This window comes from Ranitomeya variabilis, chromosome 3 (genome assembly GCF_051348905.1).
Source record: "Ranitomeya variabilis isolate aRanVar5 chromosome 3, aRanVar5.hap1, whole genome shotgun sequence".
NCBI classification, from domain to species: Eukaryota; Metazoa; Chordata; class Amphibia; order Anura; family Dendrobatidae; genus Ranitomeya; species Ranitomeya variabilis.
The window spans coordinates 76284898-76302036 of record NC_135234.1 but is presented as its reverse complement, the minus strand read 5'-3'; the positions used below and the strand labels follow the sequence as shown (position 1 = coordinate 76302036).

Genomic DNA, 17139 nt, shown 5'->3' with positions numbered 1-17139 from the left:
AAAAGACCTTCAGAAACATTTAGCAGACTCTGGAGCTGTGGTACATTGTTCTACTGATCAGAGACACCTGCACAAATTTGGCCTTCACGGAAGAGTTATCAGAAGAAAACCTTTCCTATGTCCTCACCATATAATTCAGCTTCAGAAGTATGCAAAAGAACATCTAAACAAGCCTGATGCATTTTGGAAACAAGTCCTGTGGACCGATAAGGTTAAAATAGAACACTTTGGCCCCAATGATCAAAGGCATGTGGTGTGGAGAAAAGAGGGCACAGAATTTCAGGAAAAGAGCATCTTATCAACAATTAAGCATGGGGATGGATCAATTATGCTTTTGGGTTGTTTTGCAGCCAATGGCACTGGGAACATTTCACGAGTAGAGGGAAAGATGGATTCAATGAAATTTCAACAAATTCTTGATGCAAACATAACACCATCTGTAAAAAAGCTGAAGTTGAAAAAGGATGGCTTCTATAAATGGATAATGATCCTAAACACACGTCAAAATCCACAATAGACCTCAAAAGGCGCAAGCTGAAGGTTTTACTACAATGGCCCTCACAGTCCCCTGATCTAATCATTGAAAATCTGTGGCTAGACCTCATACTAGCAGTGCATTCAAGACGACCCAGGAATCTCAAGGAAGAATGGATGAAAATCCTTCAAACCAGAATTGAAAGACTTAGCGGGCTACAAAAAGTCTTTATAAGCTGTGATACTTTCAAAACGGGGTGCTCCTAGGTACTAGCCATGCAATGGCCCGTTTTCCTTTTTGTAATTTTTAAAAGGTAAAAGATAAACAAAAAATAATTATATATATATATATATATATATATATATATATATATATATATATATATATATATATATATATTTGACTAAAATACAAAGGAAATGTGTCATCTTTAATTTTAGGCCTTTTAGAGGTTATTTCACCATAGAGGACCCCTGTGCAATAACAATATATGCGCCATTTACAGTACAATAGTTCACTACTGTATAAACTAAACTTCCACCTGCTTTGGAGCTGGTAGTGGCCCCCTTACCTTCTGGGCCCCTGTGCAGCTGCACAGGTTGCACCAATGATATGTCCGCCCCTGTATACAGTGGTAGAAATGCATGTTAAGTTCATAAGTATTTGCCCCCTGTGCAGGTGAAATATATTGTAACATATTTATTATACTGAATGCTCTCTGATATGCAAATAGAATGGAATATTAGATTCAGTGAAAATATATTATATAAAACACTGGTTTTGAAATATTTATGATGAATGTAAATGGTCAGTGTCTTTACATTAATCAGTAGTACAATCTATAAAAAGGATCAAATCTTTCTTGGCCAAAACAAGACTGAGTGCCAGTTTACTGAGGGATCAGGTTACAGCTGCTTATTGAAGTCAGTAGCTAAGAAATGGGAGAGGAGCAGAGTGTGGGAGATGCACAGGCACACACAGAATGTGCTATTGCTTTCTAGTCATTGTTATTCTCACCCCCAGTTCTGAATTCACAGCTACACTGATCAGTACTGCCTTATAATGCTGCTGTTGCCTTAGAACATGTGCACAAACACAGGAGAGAAGCAACCCCCCCATGTATAATGTGCATCTACACCCACTAGCCGAGAGAGAACTGAAAATTAAGAGATACAGTTAGGTCCATATATATTTGGACAGAGACAACATTTTTCTAATTTTGGTTATAGACATTACCACAATGAATTTTAAACAAAACAATTCAGATGCAGTTGAAGTTCAGACTTTCAGCTTTCATTTGAGGGTATCCACATTAAAATTGGATGAAGGGTTTAGGAGTTTCAGCTCCTTAACATGTGCCACCCTGTTTTTAGAGGGACCAAAAGTAATTGGACAATTGACTCCAAAGCTATTTCATGGACAGGTGTGGGCAATCCCTTCGTTATGTCATTCTCAATTATTCAGATAAAAGGCCTGGAGTTGATTTGAGATGTGGTGCTTGCATTTGGAAGGTTTTGCTGTGAAGTAAACATGCGGTCAAAGGAGCTCTCCATGCAGGTGAAACAAGCCATCCTTAAGCTACGAAAACAGAAAAAACCCATCCGAGAAATTGCTACAATATTAGGAGTGGCAAAATCTACAGTTTGGTACATCCTGAGAAAGAAAGAAAGCACTGGTGAACTCATCAATGCAAAAAGACCTGGGCGCCCACGGAAGACAACAGTGGTGGATGATCGCAGAATAATCTCCATGGTGAAGAGAAACACCTTCACAACAGCCAACCAAGTGACCAACACTCTCCAGGAGGTCGGCGTATCAATATCCAAATCTACCATAAAGAGAATACTGCATGAAAGTAACTACAGAGGGTTCACTGCACGGTGCAAGCCACTCATAAGTGTCAAGAATAAAAAGGCTAGACTGGACTTTGCTAAACAACATCTAAAAAAGCCAGCACAGTTCTGGAAGAACATTCTTTGGACAGATGAAACCAAGATCAACCTCTACCAGAATGATGGAAAGAGAAAAGTATGGCGAAGGCTTGATACAGCTCATGATCCAAAGCATACCACATCATCTGTAAAACACGGCGGAGGCAGTGTGATGGCTTGGGCATGCATGGCTGCCAGTGGCACTGGGTCACTAGTGTTTATTGATGATGTGACACAGGACAGAAGCAGCCGAATGAATTCTGAGGTATTCAGAGCCATACTGTGTGCTCAGATCCAGCCAAATGCAGCCAAACTGATTGGTCGTCGTTTCACACTACAGATGGACAATGACCCAAAACATAAAGCCAAAGCAACCCAGGGGTTTATTAAAGCAAAGAAGTGGAATATTCTTGAATGGCCAAGTCAGTCACCTGATCTCAACCCAGTTGAGCATGCATTTCACTTGTTAAAGACTAAACTTCAAACAGAAAGGCCCACAAACAAACAGCAACTGAAAACCACCGCAGTGAAAGCCTGGCAGAGCATCAGAAAGGTGGAAACACAGCGTCTGGTGATGTTCATGAGTTCAAGACTTCAGGCAGTCATTGCCAACAAAAGATTTTCAACCAAGTACTAGAAATGAACATTTTATTTAAAATTATTGAATCTGTCCAATTACTTTTGGTCCTTTTAAAAACAGGGTGGCACATGTTAAGGAGCTGAAACTCCCAAACCCTTCATCCAATTTTAATGTGGATACCCTCAAATGAAAGCTGAAAGTCTGAACTACAACTGCATCTGAATTGTTTTGTTTAAAATTCATTGTGGTAATGTCTACAACCAAAATTAGAAAAATGTCGTCTCTGTCCAAATATATATGGACCTAACTGTAGAGCATGCAGAGGGTAAGGTGATGAAAATGCAGGCTGCATGTCATGCTACGGCCAGAAGTAGTGTTATTCCTCATGTAATCACACAAGACAATTCATTCTTGAATAGTCCTGAAATGGCAAGAAAACGTCAAATCTTCTGTTTTGTCTTTTTAGCTTGGTGGAACCATCGGAGACATAGAGGGAATGGCTTTCATAGAAGCGTTCAGGCAGTTCCAGTTTAAAGCCAAAAGAGAGAACTTCTGTAACATTCACGTCAGCCTTGTTCCCCAGGTAAGTACATGTAATTAGAGATGCAACAAAGGGAAAGGAAAAAAACATCAGTCAAAGGAGTCCCTATTAATGAAAAAATGCAAAATATTTATTGGTATAAAAGATCAGGTAGGGGGAAAAGGAAGTGTGATGGTAGCAAAGTAAGGGCACACAGCACATGAGTGAGCACAAAATGTATACAGTACATAACAACATGAAAGTCAATGGTGTAAAGTTATAATGTGTTGTATATTCATTTATATGATAATATTGATATACCCTCTGGTGCCGAGGAGACAAGTCACGAAGTAGATACAGGTAATCACATGTATAATATATACTGTACACGGTATTACCGCAAATAAGCAATGTACTACCTAGTGATAGCACTGGTACACAAAGGGGCTCAGGAGTGCACATGCGTCCGCCCCGACGCGCGTTTTGGACCAGTCTTCGTCAGGGGCAAGAATTGATTAGAGATGTATACGAATGTGTCCCAGATGTCAGATCATTATTAGTCACCATAGAGAAACTACTAGATGAGCATTAGTGGTACAGTCATGTCTTCATATTAGAAATTACTGTGTAATGTCGGATGCAGCCTGTACGGCAAGGAGCAGGGATGTGGAATCAGAGTCATGCAGTCAGAGCCCAACCACAAGTTTAAAGGGAACCTGTCCCGCCCCCTCGCTTACATAATGAATATATATACATACTGCAAAAAAAACAAAAACCCTTCTGCAGGCAGGTGTCAGCCGTGGCACCTGCTCTGCAGCATAATCCCATGTTTTATGTGCCAGTAATACTTCTTGATGTTATTCAGCAAGAAAAAAAAAATCAATTTGAAAATGGCGCCCGACGGGCCTGCGCAGTAGCTGCTATCGGTGTCTATATATATATGTGTGATCCGATAGCTGCTACTGCGCATGTGCCGGCGGCGCCTTCTTACTGGAGAAGAAAAAAAAATCCTCCTATATAAAGGCGCCGCCTGTGCAGTAGCAGCTCTCGGCTATCTCCGAGCTGCTATAAGTCGGACGAAGACACAATGCTCGGACTGGCCGTTGGCTCTCCCGATCCGAGCACATATTTCTGTGCAGCTGCCACGCTCGGGTTGGGATTGATGACAGCCAGTCCGTGCATTGTGTTGCGATCCTCGTCCGAGCTGTACGGCCGTCTGACGCTTCCCTGATATGCACAATTCAGTGTATTTGCCAGCATTGATCATAACCTAATGGCCACAGGATTATACTAATGTAGTAAAAGTGAAATTATGCCTGAATATGTCCGGCTAACCATAAGCAGTCACATGGATGGTATATTTTCTTTAGCCAACAGCTACGGGAGAACAAAAAACCAAACCAACGCAGAACAGCGTCCGTGCACTCAGGGGCCTGGGACTATCTCCAGACTTGGTATGTCCTTTAAATCCTTTATATAACTCCAGAGACTTTCTGGCTAATACTGTACAATATTTTAGGCTGATGTGGAAAAAATGCTGCAAAGTAAGAATTCTTTAAAAAATAGAAATGTTAATAGTTTATTTTTTATTAATCAATGAAATGAAAAGTGAAGGAACAAAAGAGAAATGTAAACCAATATTTGGTGTGACCATGCTTTGCCATCAGAACAGCTGCAGCTCATCAGTTCTTCTAGATACACTTGTACACAGTTTTTGAAGAAACTCGGCAGGAGGTTGTTCCAAACATCTTGGAGAACTAACCGCAGATCTTCTCTGGATGTCGCTTGTACAAATCCTTCCGTCTCTTCATGTAATGCCACGCAGACTGGATGATGCTGAGAACAGGGTTCTGTGGAGGCCATGTCATCACTTCCAGGACTCCTTGTTCTCCTTTACGCTGACGATAGGTCGTATGTTTGAGGTCGTTGTCCTGCTGCAGAATAAATTTGGAGCCAATCAAATGTCTCCCTGATGGTTTTGCATGATGAATAAGTAACTGTATTATTTTGCAGCATTTAGTCCACACATGTCTAAAACTTTTGCACAGTTCTGTATATCAAATGTTCACCTGTAACTGCAACATTTTGTAGATATCACAGTTTTGGCGCTCGTACACCCTGACTGCTATCTGCTCCAACTCCCTCCTACACATAAACATATGGTTCGCTATGTGTTCCTATTCTTTCAGTATTAAGACTCGAAAAAAACTGTTGACCCTGCTGAGAACAAAAGGATGTGGCTTCTAAACACGGACTGCTCGATTTCTCTCTTCGCTGATATTATCTGTTAAGGAAGACTCACTCTGTGCCCATCTCATGTTTTTCTACCATAGGAGACCTATGGTTAGGAGAATTCCCCAACGTAGACCCCTGATAGAGATCTTGGATCTATGCCACCAATACCAACACATATCGGCCCAATGTATGCTGGGTGCATGAGGACCTCATGATAACAGCTTTTGATCTAGTAAAATGAAAATGTGAGCAGGCTCATGTTGGGATATCTATGTTCTATTACGCTGACATGAGATAGGAAAGCCTCTTTTGAAATGGCTGTTTTAGTAACATCTACCTTGACAAAAACATCAGTAATAAGAAGATTCTCTCTTTTGACAGCTTTTCACAGGGAGAAAACAAAATTGGGGCAGAAGCCTATCATCAATTGAAAAATATTTGCTGGTAGAATGGATTGATGAACAATGAAGTGTAGACGTGACTATGCTAGTCTTTGGTATAGAGGACTCTGAAGGACCTTTTTGGTCAACCTGTAGGAGGCAGTAAGCAGCAATGATTGCAGGTCTGCACAGATAAGCTTGTGATCGAGCTTTGGGTAGATCCCACCATTTCAACATTTTTTTAATCAATTTATATTTTTTTTAACACCCATCAGCTCCATCTCGTGCCTTGGCGACTTGTTGGATGAATGCTTTGTAGAAAGATCGATTTAGTGCAAGCCTAGATAGGTCCATGAAGGTCGTCTATACTGTTATCTTGATAGTATCAATCAAGATGTTCTTCTCCAGTGATTGCTGTCTTCGTATGATGTGTCCATATTAGGCAAGTCGTAGCATGGTGAGCATTGCTTCGAGTTACATGTCTGCCTTGATTTGTTCGAAAATTGATTTGTTTGTTCTTCTTGCAATCCATGTGTGATTCTGAGTCACTTCTCACGGACAAGCGATGAGTAGGGGAACTCAAGGAGTCCAAGGTCAAAAGTACATCATAAACGAGACAAAGGCATAGTCAGGTCACAGTCCAAGGTCAGAATTTCAAGAAGGTAGCAGATCAAGACAAAGGGGCTAGGCAAATGGATGGCCAAAGGCAAATCAAAGGTCAGGCAATAAAGATGAGATAAAAAGATCACAGAGCAAACATACACCACTTGAGCAAAGCTACAACTTCCAATCTTCTAATCATTGCCAGCTAGCTAAAAAGCCAGGTAATCACCCAGAACGGGTGACACCTGGAGTAAACCCCACAAGCCCAGCCAGATTGTACAGCTGAGCTATCACTCACAATCCTGACAGCTCCTCATGCTCCTGATCCTATAGGGTGGCGGAGCTTTCATTCACAGCGTCTTTAGGACACTTAGTGGTGGAATTGTGACACCATGGTATTGTTAACATACTTATCCAGCACCACATTTCGAAGGCGTCAGTACTTCTTTTGTCATGTTTCTTTATCGTCTAGGTTTTCAGCATGTGTTCTATTAATAAAGTCATATGGATTCCAGGGGCCCTCTGACTGTTAACAATCATTTCTCGACAGATCGTGTGTAGAAGCACCAAACCCATAGAAATGGCGGTGAAACAGAAGATCTCAATGTTCTGTCACGTGGAACCAGAGCAGGTCAGTTATTTAATAATTATCTCACAGTTTGTTTTTTGATCAAATCTTCTCTTTATGTAGTTATACGAGTTTCCTTTGAGTTCGCTGGTTTTATCCCACAGTTAAAAAGATAAAATTAATTGGTAACATGGCCCCATGTCAGAAACATGGGAACTACATTATGAGCCACAGTGTTGACATGCCGTATGCATGCTGTGCGTTGCTGGTGTTGTTGTCAATCTTGATTATTTCAATGGCTGGTTAAAATTTTGAGGAGTTATCCTAAAATTACATCTTATCACCTGATCACTGGGGATCCCACCTCTTGGACCTGCATTGATCATGATAATGGTGGTCCTCTGTTACCATATAGAATGGAGCGGTGTCTTTGGGACTGAGAAAGTTAGCGATTGCTGTACTCCGCTTTCTCTGTTTGTCACATGAAGGATGAGTAGAATAGCAGCGTTAGTGACTGTGCTAAATGGAAACTTAGTTGATCAGTGGAGTAAATGATCACCAATGTGTCCAACTTCTTTTTCAGGTCATATTCATTCATGATGTATCGTCTACTTATCGTGTGCCCATTTTACTTGAGGAACAAGGAATTATTACATACTTTAAACACAGACTGGACCTCCCTGTGGATGACAAACCCACTGTGCAGCTTCTTAAATGGAAGAGAATGGCTGACAGGTATTCACTTTCCAGTTCTGTTTCATTATCGTGTGTTTCTGGCAGTGAATGGTTTATCATTTGTTTTGTGCACAAGGACTAATATAAATAAAGAAGGAGACGGCAGCACTCACCGATCTTCAAAGCAGGTGATACTTTATTGCGGTAAAATCTTCACGGCTCGGGGGTGCATATACAGTTGAGTGTACAGGTCAAACGATGGCCGTTTCGTGCTACTCAAGCACCTCAACCTGTTTAAGCACTTGAGTAGCGCGAAACGGCCGTCGTTTGACCTGTACACTCAACTGTATATACACCCCCGAGCCGTGAAGATTTTACCGCAATAAAGTATCACATGAAGATCGGTGAGTACTGCCGTCTCCTTCTTTATATGTATCTGCACAGTTATGCTCTCTTGGTTCAGCACCCGAGATCTAGAGGCCGGCTTATGCTGACAGCTGTGATGTTCATTTGATCAGCGTCTTGGTGGTGAGGTCAGCTGTTTCTTGATTGAAGGACTAATATAAATGATGGCTTCCTGCAGCTACCACTAGAGAGAGCTCAAGAGCGGACCGCATACAGATTAAACATTAAAATTAAAGGGTTTTCCAGGAAATAAAAATATGTAAGGTGAAGAACAAGATAAAATAAAAAGATGCAGTACCTACCTGATAAATAATTCCTGTACCATTTCAGCACTGCCGCCCTATTGTTTCCTACAATTTTTTGTTTTCTCTCTCTGATAAGGTGTTGAAAATCTGGATGTTACATTTAGGTACCATTTCTCAGTCTGCAGTGTTTATTTTAATTATTATTGCATTATGTTCTTTGAGCTATAAACCAACGTATGAAAACAAGTGCACAAAAAAAGTCTCATAAAATATTACATTTTTTGAATGCACTTAAAAAAGTTTTTTAAATCAAAAGGACAAAAATGTACAAAAACCGAATGTTCCTAGGGTGGTTGGTACCAGTCACATGTACGAGGTATGAAATATACAATAAAGAGACCAATTGTAAGTAGGTAAAAAAAAAAACCTCACTAAAGCAGTACCCCAAATCAAAAAGAAAATGCCATGGCTGAAGCTAAATCATTTAGTGCGCAAAATGCAAACAAAGATGGTATGCTGATAAAAAGGGGTCAAGTACATGCGTCCTGGTCCACCAATTTGTAAAGCGCTGCGGAATATGTTGGCGCTATATAAATTAAATTATTATTATTATTATTATTAACAGCCCCAATGCATGTTTCACCCAGAGGCTTCATCAGGGGGCGTGTTCTGTGAGCTCCAGTGTTATAATGTAACTTAATCTATTTATAAAAGGTGCTTTACCAGTCATGCTTGTGTTCAATGCCCCTGATGATGCCACAGGAGAGGTGAAACATGGCAGTGGTTCACTATTAGCTTGTGCACTATGTATGTTTTAATCACCGCAGTACCATGCAAGTTAATGATTAGTGATGAGCGAGTGTACTCGTTGCTCGGGTTTTCCAGAGCACGCTCGGGTGGTCTCAGAGTATATGTGACTGCTCGGAGATTTAGTTTTCATCACCGCAGCTGAATGATTTACAGCTACTAGCCAGCCTGAGTACATGTGGGGGTTGCCTGGTTGCTAGGGAATCCCCACATGTAATCAAGCAGGCTAGTAGCTGTAAATCATTCAGCTGAGACGATGAAAACTAAATCTCCGAGCAGTCATGAATACTCGGAGGTCACCCGAGCGTGCTGGGGAAAACCCGAACAACGAGTATACTCGCTCATCACTATTAATGACAGAGGCAGTTCTCTGGATGTCTGTCTGTGATATAGTAGTTCATGTGCGAATTGTTCTCTGAGACTTACAGTAATCCTAGCACATAGTGAACACTTTTATCTACACTTCATGGACAGAAGTATTGGGGCATACATTTATTTTATTCACTTATATAGCAGCCCCCGATGTTTGCCGCTTTCATAGACAGAAGGACTCCGTACATGCTGCTCTGTAAGCAGTGCTCTCTATATACCGTATAACCAGTAACCGTTTCCACACTTCTAATAGCTGTAGTCTGAGTGTCTGAGTGATAATTGATATAAAAGCTGACTTACGACTTTTCATGGATAATTCTGTCAAGTTTACTAAATTCATAAGCAGACAATCCCGGCTTCTCTGCTTCATTATGGAAATATATTGGACAATTTCAAGTGATGCTCTGGGCGACTGTCTATAGAGATTTTTTTTTCTTTGTTAAATTGATTTTTATGGCTTTGTTTTTCCCCTTTATAAATTTACAGAACAAAAATGGAACCCAAGCACAAATGAGCTATTTTAAAGTGAAATATTGAAAAGTAGTTTTTAATTACAATGTGACCCCCCAGAGTGATATTCTGCCATTGCACGTACTGTATGCGATGGCTCGGTATGATCTGTGAAGTTAGTCTTAGGTGCAGAGCTTCTCATTGACACTAGGTCTGACTTATTGAAGGGGTTGTACAAGATTACTAAGTCATGGTTGCTTTCTCACAAGAATAGTGCCGCACCTGTCAGTAGGTTGTGCGCGGTACTGGAGCTCAGACCCAACAACTCCATCAGCCTCGGTGCGCCCTTACTCTGTACAATCCAATTAAACAATCATAACCTACAAATGAATGTTAAAACTTAAAAATATATGTTTGATCTTACTGTTTGTCATTTTCTGTATAATCCTAAAGGCCACAGAAATGATAATTCTCCTGCTTTTTTTTTTTTTTTTGACTGGTGGTCAAAAATGGCGCTCCACTAAAGGACAGGGATCCCCAGCCCAACATGGACCCTCTTGAACGACCATAGGAAACATACAACTATATCTTAAATAGAGATCATATATGTTGGTGCCATATAAGCAACTCAGTCAAAATATAAAATGGCCGGACCAGTGGCCACAAACCAGACTCTTTCGAGCCTCCTCCTACCTCCTGGCATCACCAGCGCCTCTTCTGATTAGTAACGTCTTACTTTTGTCTCTCTGCAATAATTACATTTTGCTGGGCCTACAAACAGAAGAAGTGCTGGGGATGCCAAAATCAAGGAGGAGGTTTGCAGGGCTCTGACATTGCTGTCGCACCAGGGTCCTGAAAATATTTGAACTCCACTTTTAGCTCGGTAACATTGCTCTCTGCCTCTAGTTCTCAACATGAACGCCTCCATGCATTTCTGTTGACGTGTGACCATTACACCAGAGTTGAAGCCTTACACATCGTCTTTGCCTTTCAGTCTTGCAGATGTATAGAGTGCAGCTCAATGTGTTGTTATGGATGCCTCTTGGGACTTTTCTGTCTCCTTATATAGAGTCACAGATTGGATCAGATTGTCTCTTCTTTTCAGTGCCAAGCAGTAACTGGGCTTCTCTGCCCCGACACACATGCATTGTATATTACCTTTTAGGCAAGAAACTCTTTTGTTATTTCAGTTCATATAAAATCAAGAATCAGCAGTACAGAAGTCTCACTGACAGTTACAGAAATCGTTTGCTCCAGTTCTTGCCTCAAAAGGTTGTGCAACCAAATTATTTAGTTAAGGGTATCGTCATTTTTGTCTAGGCCAGTTTCTTTAGTTTTTCTTTTGGCATTTTTCTGATGAACCACAATTTAAAAGCAAAGTCTGATTCTCATTAGTTGATATTCAGTAAACTTAAATAGAAAATTACTTTTTGTCAGTTCTAGTTATTTCAGTGATTATTGGGAGTCTTTCTTACTGTAACAGAAGGGTACCAACAGTTTTGTCCATGTCGTAAATGACTGCCAGGAGTAGAGTTTGTAGTGAGAAGTTGTTTGGTTCCTCAGAAACAACCCTGCCTAGATACGAAGCAGTGTAGGAGAAGAGAAGAGGACAACTCAAGGATCCAGCATCTTAAAGGAGTACCGAGCAAGTAAAACTTTCACTGCTTGACTTCTGACCTGCTCCTCCGTCTTCCGTTCCTGTTTTGGATTGTTCTGTCTGGCTCTGACCTTTGGTGTGTTTCTGGTTGTGCTTTCGTCCTCTTGTTACTGTGCTCCCGACCGGCTTTTTGACCCCTGGCTTGCTTCAGACTTTTGCCTGACCCTCTGACAATGCGTTCCTGGCTGTTGCTGACCTGGCTTGTACGACCCCTCTCTACTGCCCCCTAGCGGTGTTTGCTCAGCTCTGAGGTGCGCTCCTGTTACCTCCCTTCCTCGCCCTCTGGTGGTTGTCTCTGTATTGCAGAACACATTCATTGTCTTTGGGACTGATGGAAATAGCCAAAAACACCACCCAGTAATGTGTCTAGCATCTTCTCGGCGGCCCAGAAGGTTTGAAAGGACCTACTCAGGTGCAAGAAAATTGTACTTTTGCAGGAAATAGCATGATGCTTTTCTGCAATATTATGTGGAGTCTTCGATAAATGGCGCTATTATCCATGCATTTAATATTCCTACTTTGCTGTTGTTGCAGTTTCTTGTCATTACACGGTGGAGATCCATCTGGGGCCCTTTAATTTTGAGTTACACCCGTACATTCATCTATCTCATTGAATGGAGCAGTAGTGCACATGCTTAAGCAATGCTTCATTGAAACAGGCAACTCGGGACCCTTGTTCTTGTGATCAGTGGGGTCCCTATGATCAGCGATTTGGTGGTTAGATGATAAATGGTTTTCGTTGGACAATTGTCTCCAAGTAGGCTCTCCTCTTCTCTAAATCTGCCCGCTTTCCCTACTTATAGGTCTCGCTCCAGCGCTGGATGTACAGACGGTGGACACATGCTTAGGTGTGTGATATTGGACAGGGCCAGAAAGAAAATATTAGGACAAGTGTTATTAGTATTTTGCTTTTTTTTAAACTTTTCTTAATAATTACAAGTCTTGTGTTCTCCATCGCAGATTGACATGGTAGTTTCATGCCCTTTGTTATACTTGGGCTTTTTACCAGTAGAATATCTTTCTCTAGTGTATATTCAACAATCGGTTTGAGGAAAGAAGCGACATACACTCACCGGCCACTTTATTAGGTACACCATGCTAGTAACGGGTTGGACCCCCTTTTGCCTTCAGAACTGCCTCAATTCTTCGTGGCATAGATTCAACAAGGTGCTGGAAGCATTCCTCAGAGATTTTGGTCCATATTGACATGATGGCATCACACAGTTGCCGCAGATTTGTCGCCTGCACATCCCAAAGATGCTCCATACAAGGCAGGATGGATCCATGCTTTCATGTTGTTTACGCCAAATTCTGACCCTACCATCCGAATGTCGCAGCAGAAATCGAGACTCATCAGACCAAGCAACGTTTTTCCAATCTTCTACTGTCCAATTTCGATGAGCTTGTACAAATTGTAGCCTCAGTTTCCTGTTCTTAGCTGAAAGGAGTGGTCCCCGGTGTGGTCTTCTGCTGCTGTAGCCCATCTGCCTCAAAGTTCGACGCACTGTGCGTTCAGAGATGCTCTTAGGCCTACCTTGGTTGTAACGGGTGGCGATTTGAGTCACTGTTGCCTTTCTATCAGCTCGAACCAGTCTGCCCATTCTCCTCTGACCTCTGGCATCAACAAGGCATTTCCGCCCACAGAACTGCCGCTCACTGGATTTTTTTTCTTTTTCGGACCATTCTCTGTAAACCCTAGAGATGGTTGTGCGTGAAAATCCCAGTAGATCAGCAGTTTCTGAAATACTCAGACCAGCCCTTCTGGCACCAACAACCATGCCACGTTCAAAGGCACTCAAATCACCTTTCTTCCCCATACTGATGCTCGGTTTGAACTGCAGGAGATTGTCTTGACCATGTCTACATGCCTAAATGCACTGAGTTGCTGCCATGTGATTGGCTGATTAGAAATTAAGTGTTAACAAGAAGTTGGACAGGTGTACCTAATAAAGTGGCCAGTGAGTGTATATACTTTGGCCCCAGTGTAGAAGCCTCAATTCTAAGCTCGGACTTGTTTTTATCCACTCTCAACAACCGTTTTTAGATGACACCGGAGAATAGTATTTCGAGAATTGTCTGAACTGTAATTTCAATCCATTTGTTACATCCTCGTGTCGGTAATTCTATGTTTTCTCTGACTTTTATGCTGTCACATTCCAGTGACAGAATCAATAGGAATTATTTGTTTTACTTTTTTTGTTTTATTTAAAAGGTTGAAGTAGAAGGAATGTCGAAATATTTCACTTTCCTATCCCCCCAAACAACCTGTCGCATCTAAGCAATTGAAGTAGTCCCAGTGACTGACATATTCCCTGTAAGAGCTTAGAAACCTGTCCATGGAACAAACCGAATATAAATCCGTATCACTAAAAGTGCATGTAAATAAGACGGCCATTGGCTTGGATGGATCATTGATTAATCAGTGGTGTGTGTATACACAGCGGAGAGCGGAGGATGAGGTATCACTGATGCCTCTATTAGGAATGTGCCGGTGAATCATCTGATCCGGTCAGTTTCATGTTCTTACTGAAATATGGCTTTGTGAGTTTTTGATTTTATTACAGAATTTGGCATTTTACAGTAGCAGATTGGGTCATTTCTTACAAGGGCTATATCTTTTAGAGGAATTCCATATGAATGGTTAACATGCCTTAGAGGGGTTGTCCACTTTATCTTTTTTAACAAATGTGTTGGTACCACGTTTTTGTAGCACTTACTAATATATAACTATTACAGGTTCTCCTCCTTCACTTATCACTGTAGACTTCTTGATCACAAAATGGCTGCTGATCGAGGAGCATGTGACCAGACCTGTCCAATCAGCTTTCTCCAATTGAAAACACTTCTTATGAAAAAGCTGTTTTAAACCTATCACCCCGTTTTTTTCGGTATGAGATAAAAATACTGTTAAATAGGGCCTGAGCTGTGCATTACAATAGTGTAGTTTGTGGACCCCGATTCCCCACCTATGCTGCCGAAATACGTTACCAAAGTAGTCGTTTTCGCCTGTCAATCAGGCTGGTCAGGTCGGATGGGCGTGGTTTCTTCCCCCAGATATTGCGTAGTTTTCCGTTGGTGGCGTAGTGGTGTGCGCATGTCCAAGGTCCCGAATCCTGCACAGGGGTGTGAAAATAGCAGCGATGTCCGTTATTCCATTGGTGATCGGTGGGCGCGGCCATCTTGCTTTGGCCGCGCGTGCGCAGAAGCGGCGCTCTGCTGGCCGCGGCTTCAGGAAAATGGCCGCGGGATGCCGCGCGTGCGCAGATGGATATCGCGGCGGCCATTTTCCTGAAGCCGCGGCCAGCAGAGTGCCGCTTCTGCGCACGCGCGGCCAAAGCAAGATGGCCGCGCCCACCGATCACCAATGGAATAACGGACATCGCTGCTATTTTCACACCCCTGTGCAGGATTCAGGACCTTGGACATGCGCACACCACTACGCCACCAACGGAAAACTACGCAATATCTGGGGGAAGAAACCACGCCCATCCGACCTGACCAGCCTGATTGACAGGCGAAAACGACTACTTTGGTAACGTATTTCGGCAGCATAGGTGGGGAATCGGGGTCCACAAACTACACTATTGTAATGCACAGCTCAGGTCCTATTTAACAGTATTTTTATCTCATACCGAAAAAAACGGGGTGATAGGTGCCCTTTAAGGAGTTGGAGGAGACTGATGAACAAGTCTGGTCACTCGCTCACCATCAGCAGCTGTTATTAGTACAGGAGAGCTGTACAGACTGAAACAGAACCTGTAATACTGATATATTAGTAAGTGTCACAATATCACGTTCCAACACATTAGTTAAAATGAAGATATAGTGGATAATCCCTTTAAGGTCATGGTGATGGACATGGCGCTCTGTCATGATGATTGGCAGGGGTCTGATCGTATAGGTAACTATAATGGGCATAGTAAGCCAGTATGCAGAGTATAGTAGCAGTGATAAATAAAAATGTATAGATATGTGACAACGATCGGCGAATACCCCATACAAGACTAGTGGCATACGGCAGTACCGGAGGGACAAGGTCTTCAGACACTATAGATAATAAGCGTAATGATTCTATAAACATTATTGCACATCCATATGTTGTATCAAAAATACAAAGTCACATCAACAAAGAATGAGAATAAGGCATAAATGCAAAAATAGATCAGTAGGATCCTGGGGAGGTGAATTGTGACCTAGTGTGAATGGTGGATCCTGTGTTATCTGTGTTACCTTTCATTGTAATTCCGTCTGTGTTGATAATAAGGTAACTACTGAAAATATTTGCAGAGCAGGATAATTAGTCTATTATGTGGCTGTTCGGTCAGAATAATAACAGTATGTTTTTAAGATTTTTTTTTAAAGTGACCTAAAAATAAATTAAAATAAATTTTAAAAATCTTAAAATATTTAACATAAACACTTGATTTAAACAATTAGTAATTTTCTGACAAGTTCCATTAATTGTGACCCTTTCTACCAGGTACGAACGACTCCTACAGACCTGCTCCATAGCTCTGGTCGGAAAATATACTAAACTAAGTGATTGTTACACATCTGTCTTCAAAGCCCTTGAGCATTCTGCACTGGCCATCAATCATAAGCTGAATTTAATGGTAAGTCATTGTTGTTTCATCATGGTGGCCAACAGTTCAGAAACCATCACGGCCTGTGTAATATCGTCTCCAAGCCTTCTGACCCATTTACAGGTGTAAACAGTTGTCAAGATTCCAGCGTTTCTGCCTCATAGGACACCATAATTGTGTTATGTAAATGGGGTGAACAACTGAACGATGTGTCCAAGACGCTCGTTCATTAAATAATTTATACAATCGAAAAATTATTATTGCTCACTCATTGATTGTGTCGTGTAAATGCAAATTGTCCACGATCAACGGTATTTCTTCTGCGTTATTCAATAGATGTAAATCATTAATGATTTATTACAAGATTCTTGTCAAATCTAAATACTTGTCTGCCATTGTGTAGATTGGTTATCCTGATTGCATCTATGATCGCTTCCACTAATCTACACATGTAGCAGTGCTCAGAATGCTGAGCTTTGTATAACCCCGCCCACACCACTGAGTGACAGCTAACCGTGTACACTATACATTGTCAGCTAGCTGCCAATCAGTGGTGGGGGCGGGGTTACACAGATTAGCTGGACTGTCTAGCACGCAACACCTAGTCCTGCAGTGATAATCTACTGCTGATAAAACACTTATTATATTGAAAC

General features: G+C 41.6%; 1 protein-coding gene across 4 annotated transcripts in view; it reads left to right on the top strand.

The window, feature by feature from the left end:
• CTPS2 (CTP synthase 2) overlaps positions 1-17139 on the top strand; it is a 187962-nt gene that overhangs the window by 36230 nt on the left and 134593 nt on the right. For all 4 annotated transcript variants that reach the window (XM_077294206.1, XM_077294205.1, XM_077294203.1 and 1 more), the window contains 5 exons: positions 3453-3569; positions 4877-4960; positions 7275-7355; positions 7876-8027; positions 16384-16516. In XM_077294206.1, the coding sequence (XP_077150321.1) occupies positions 3453-3569; positions 4877-4960; positions 7275-7355; positions 7876-8027; positions 16384-16516 (567 nt within the window). The remainder of the gene's footprint in view (positions 1-3452; positions 3570-4876; positions 4961-7274; positions 7356-7875; positions 8028-16383; positions 16517-17139) is intronic.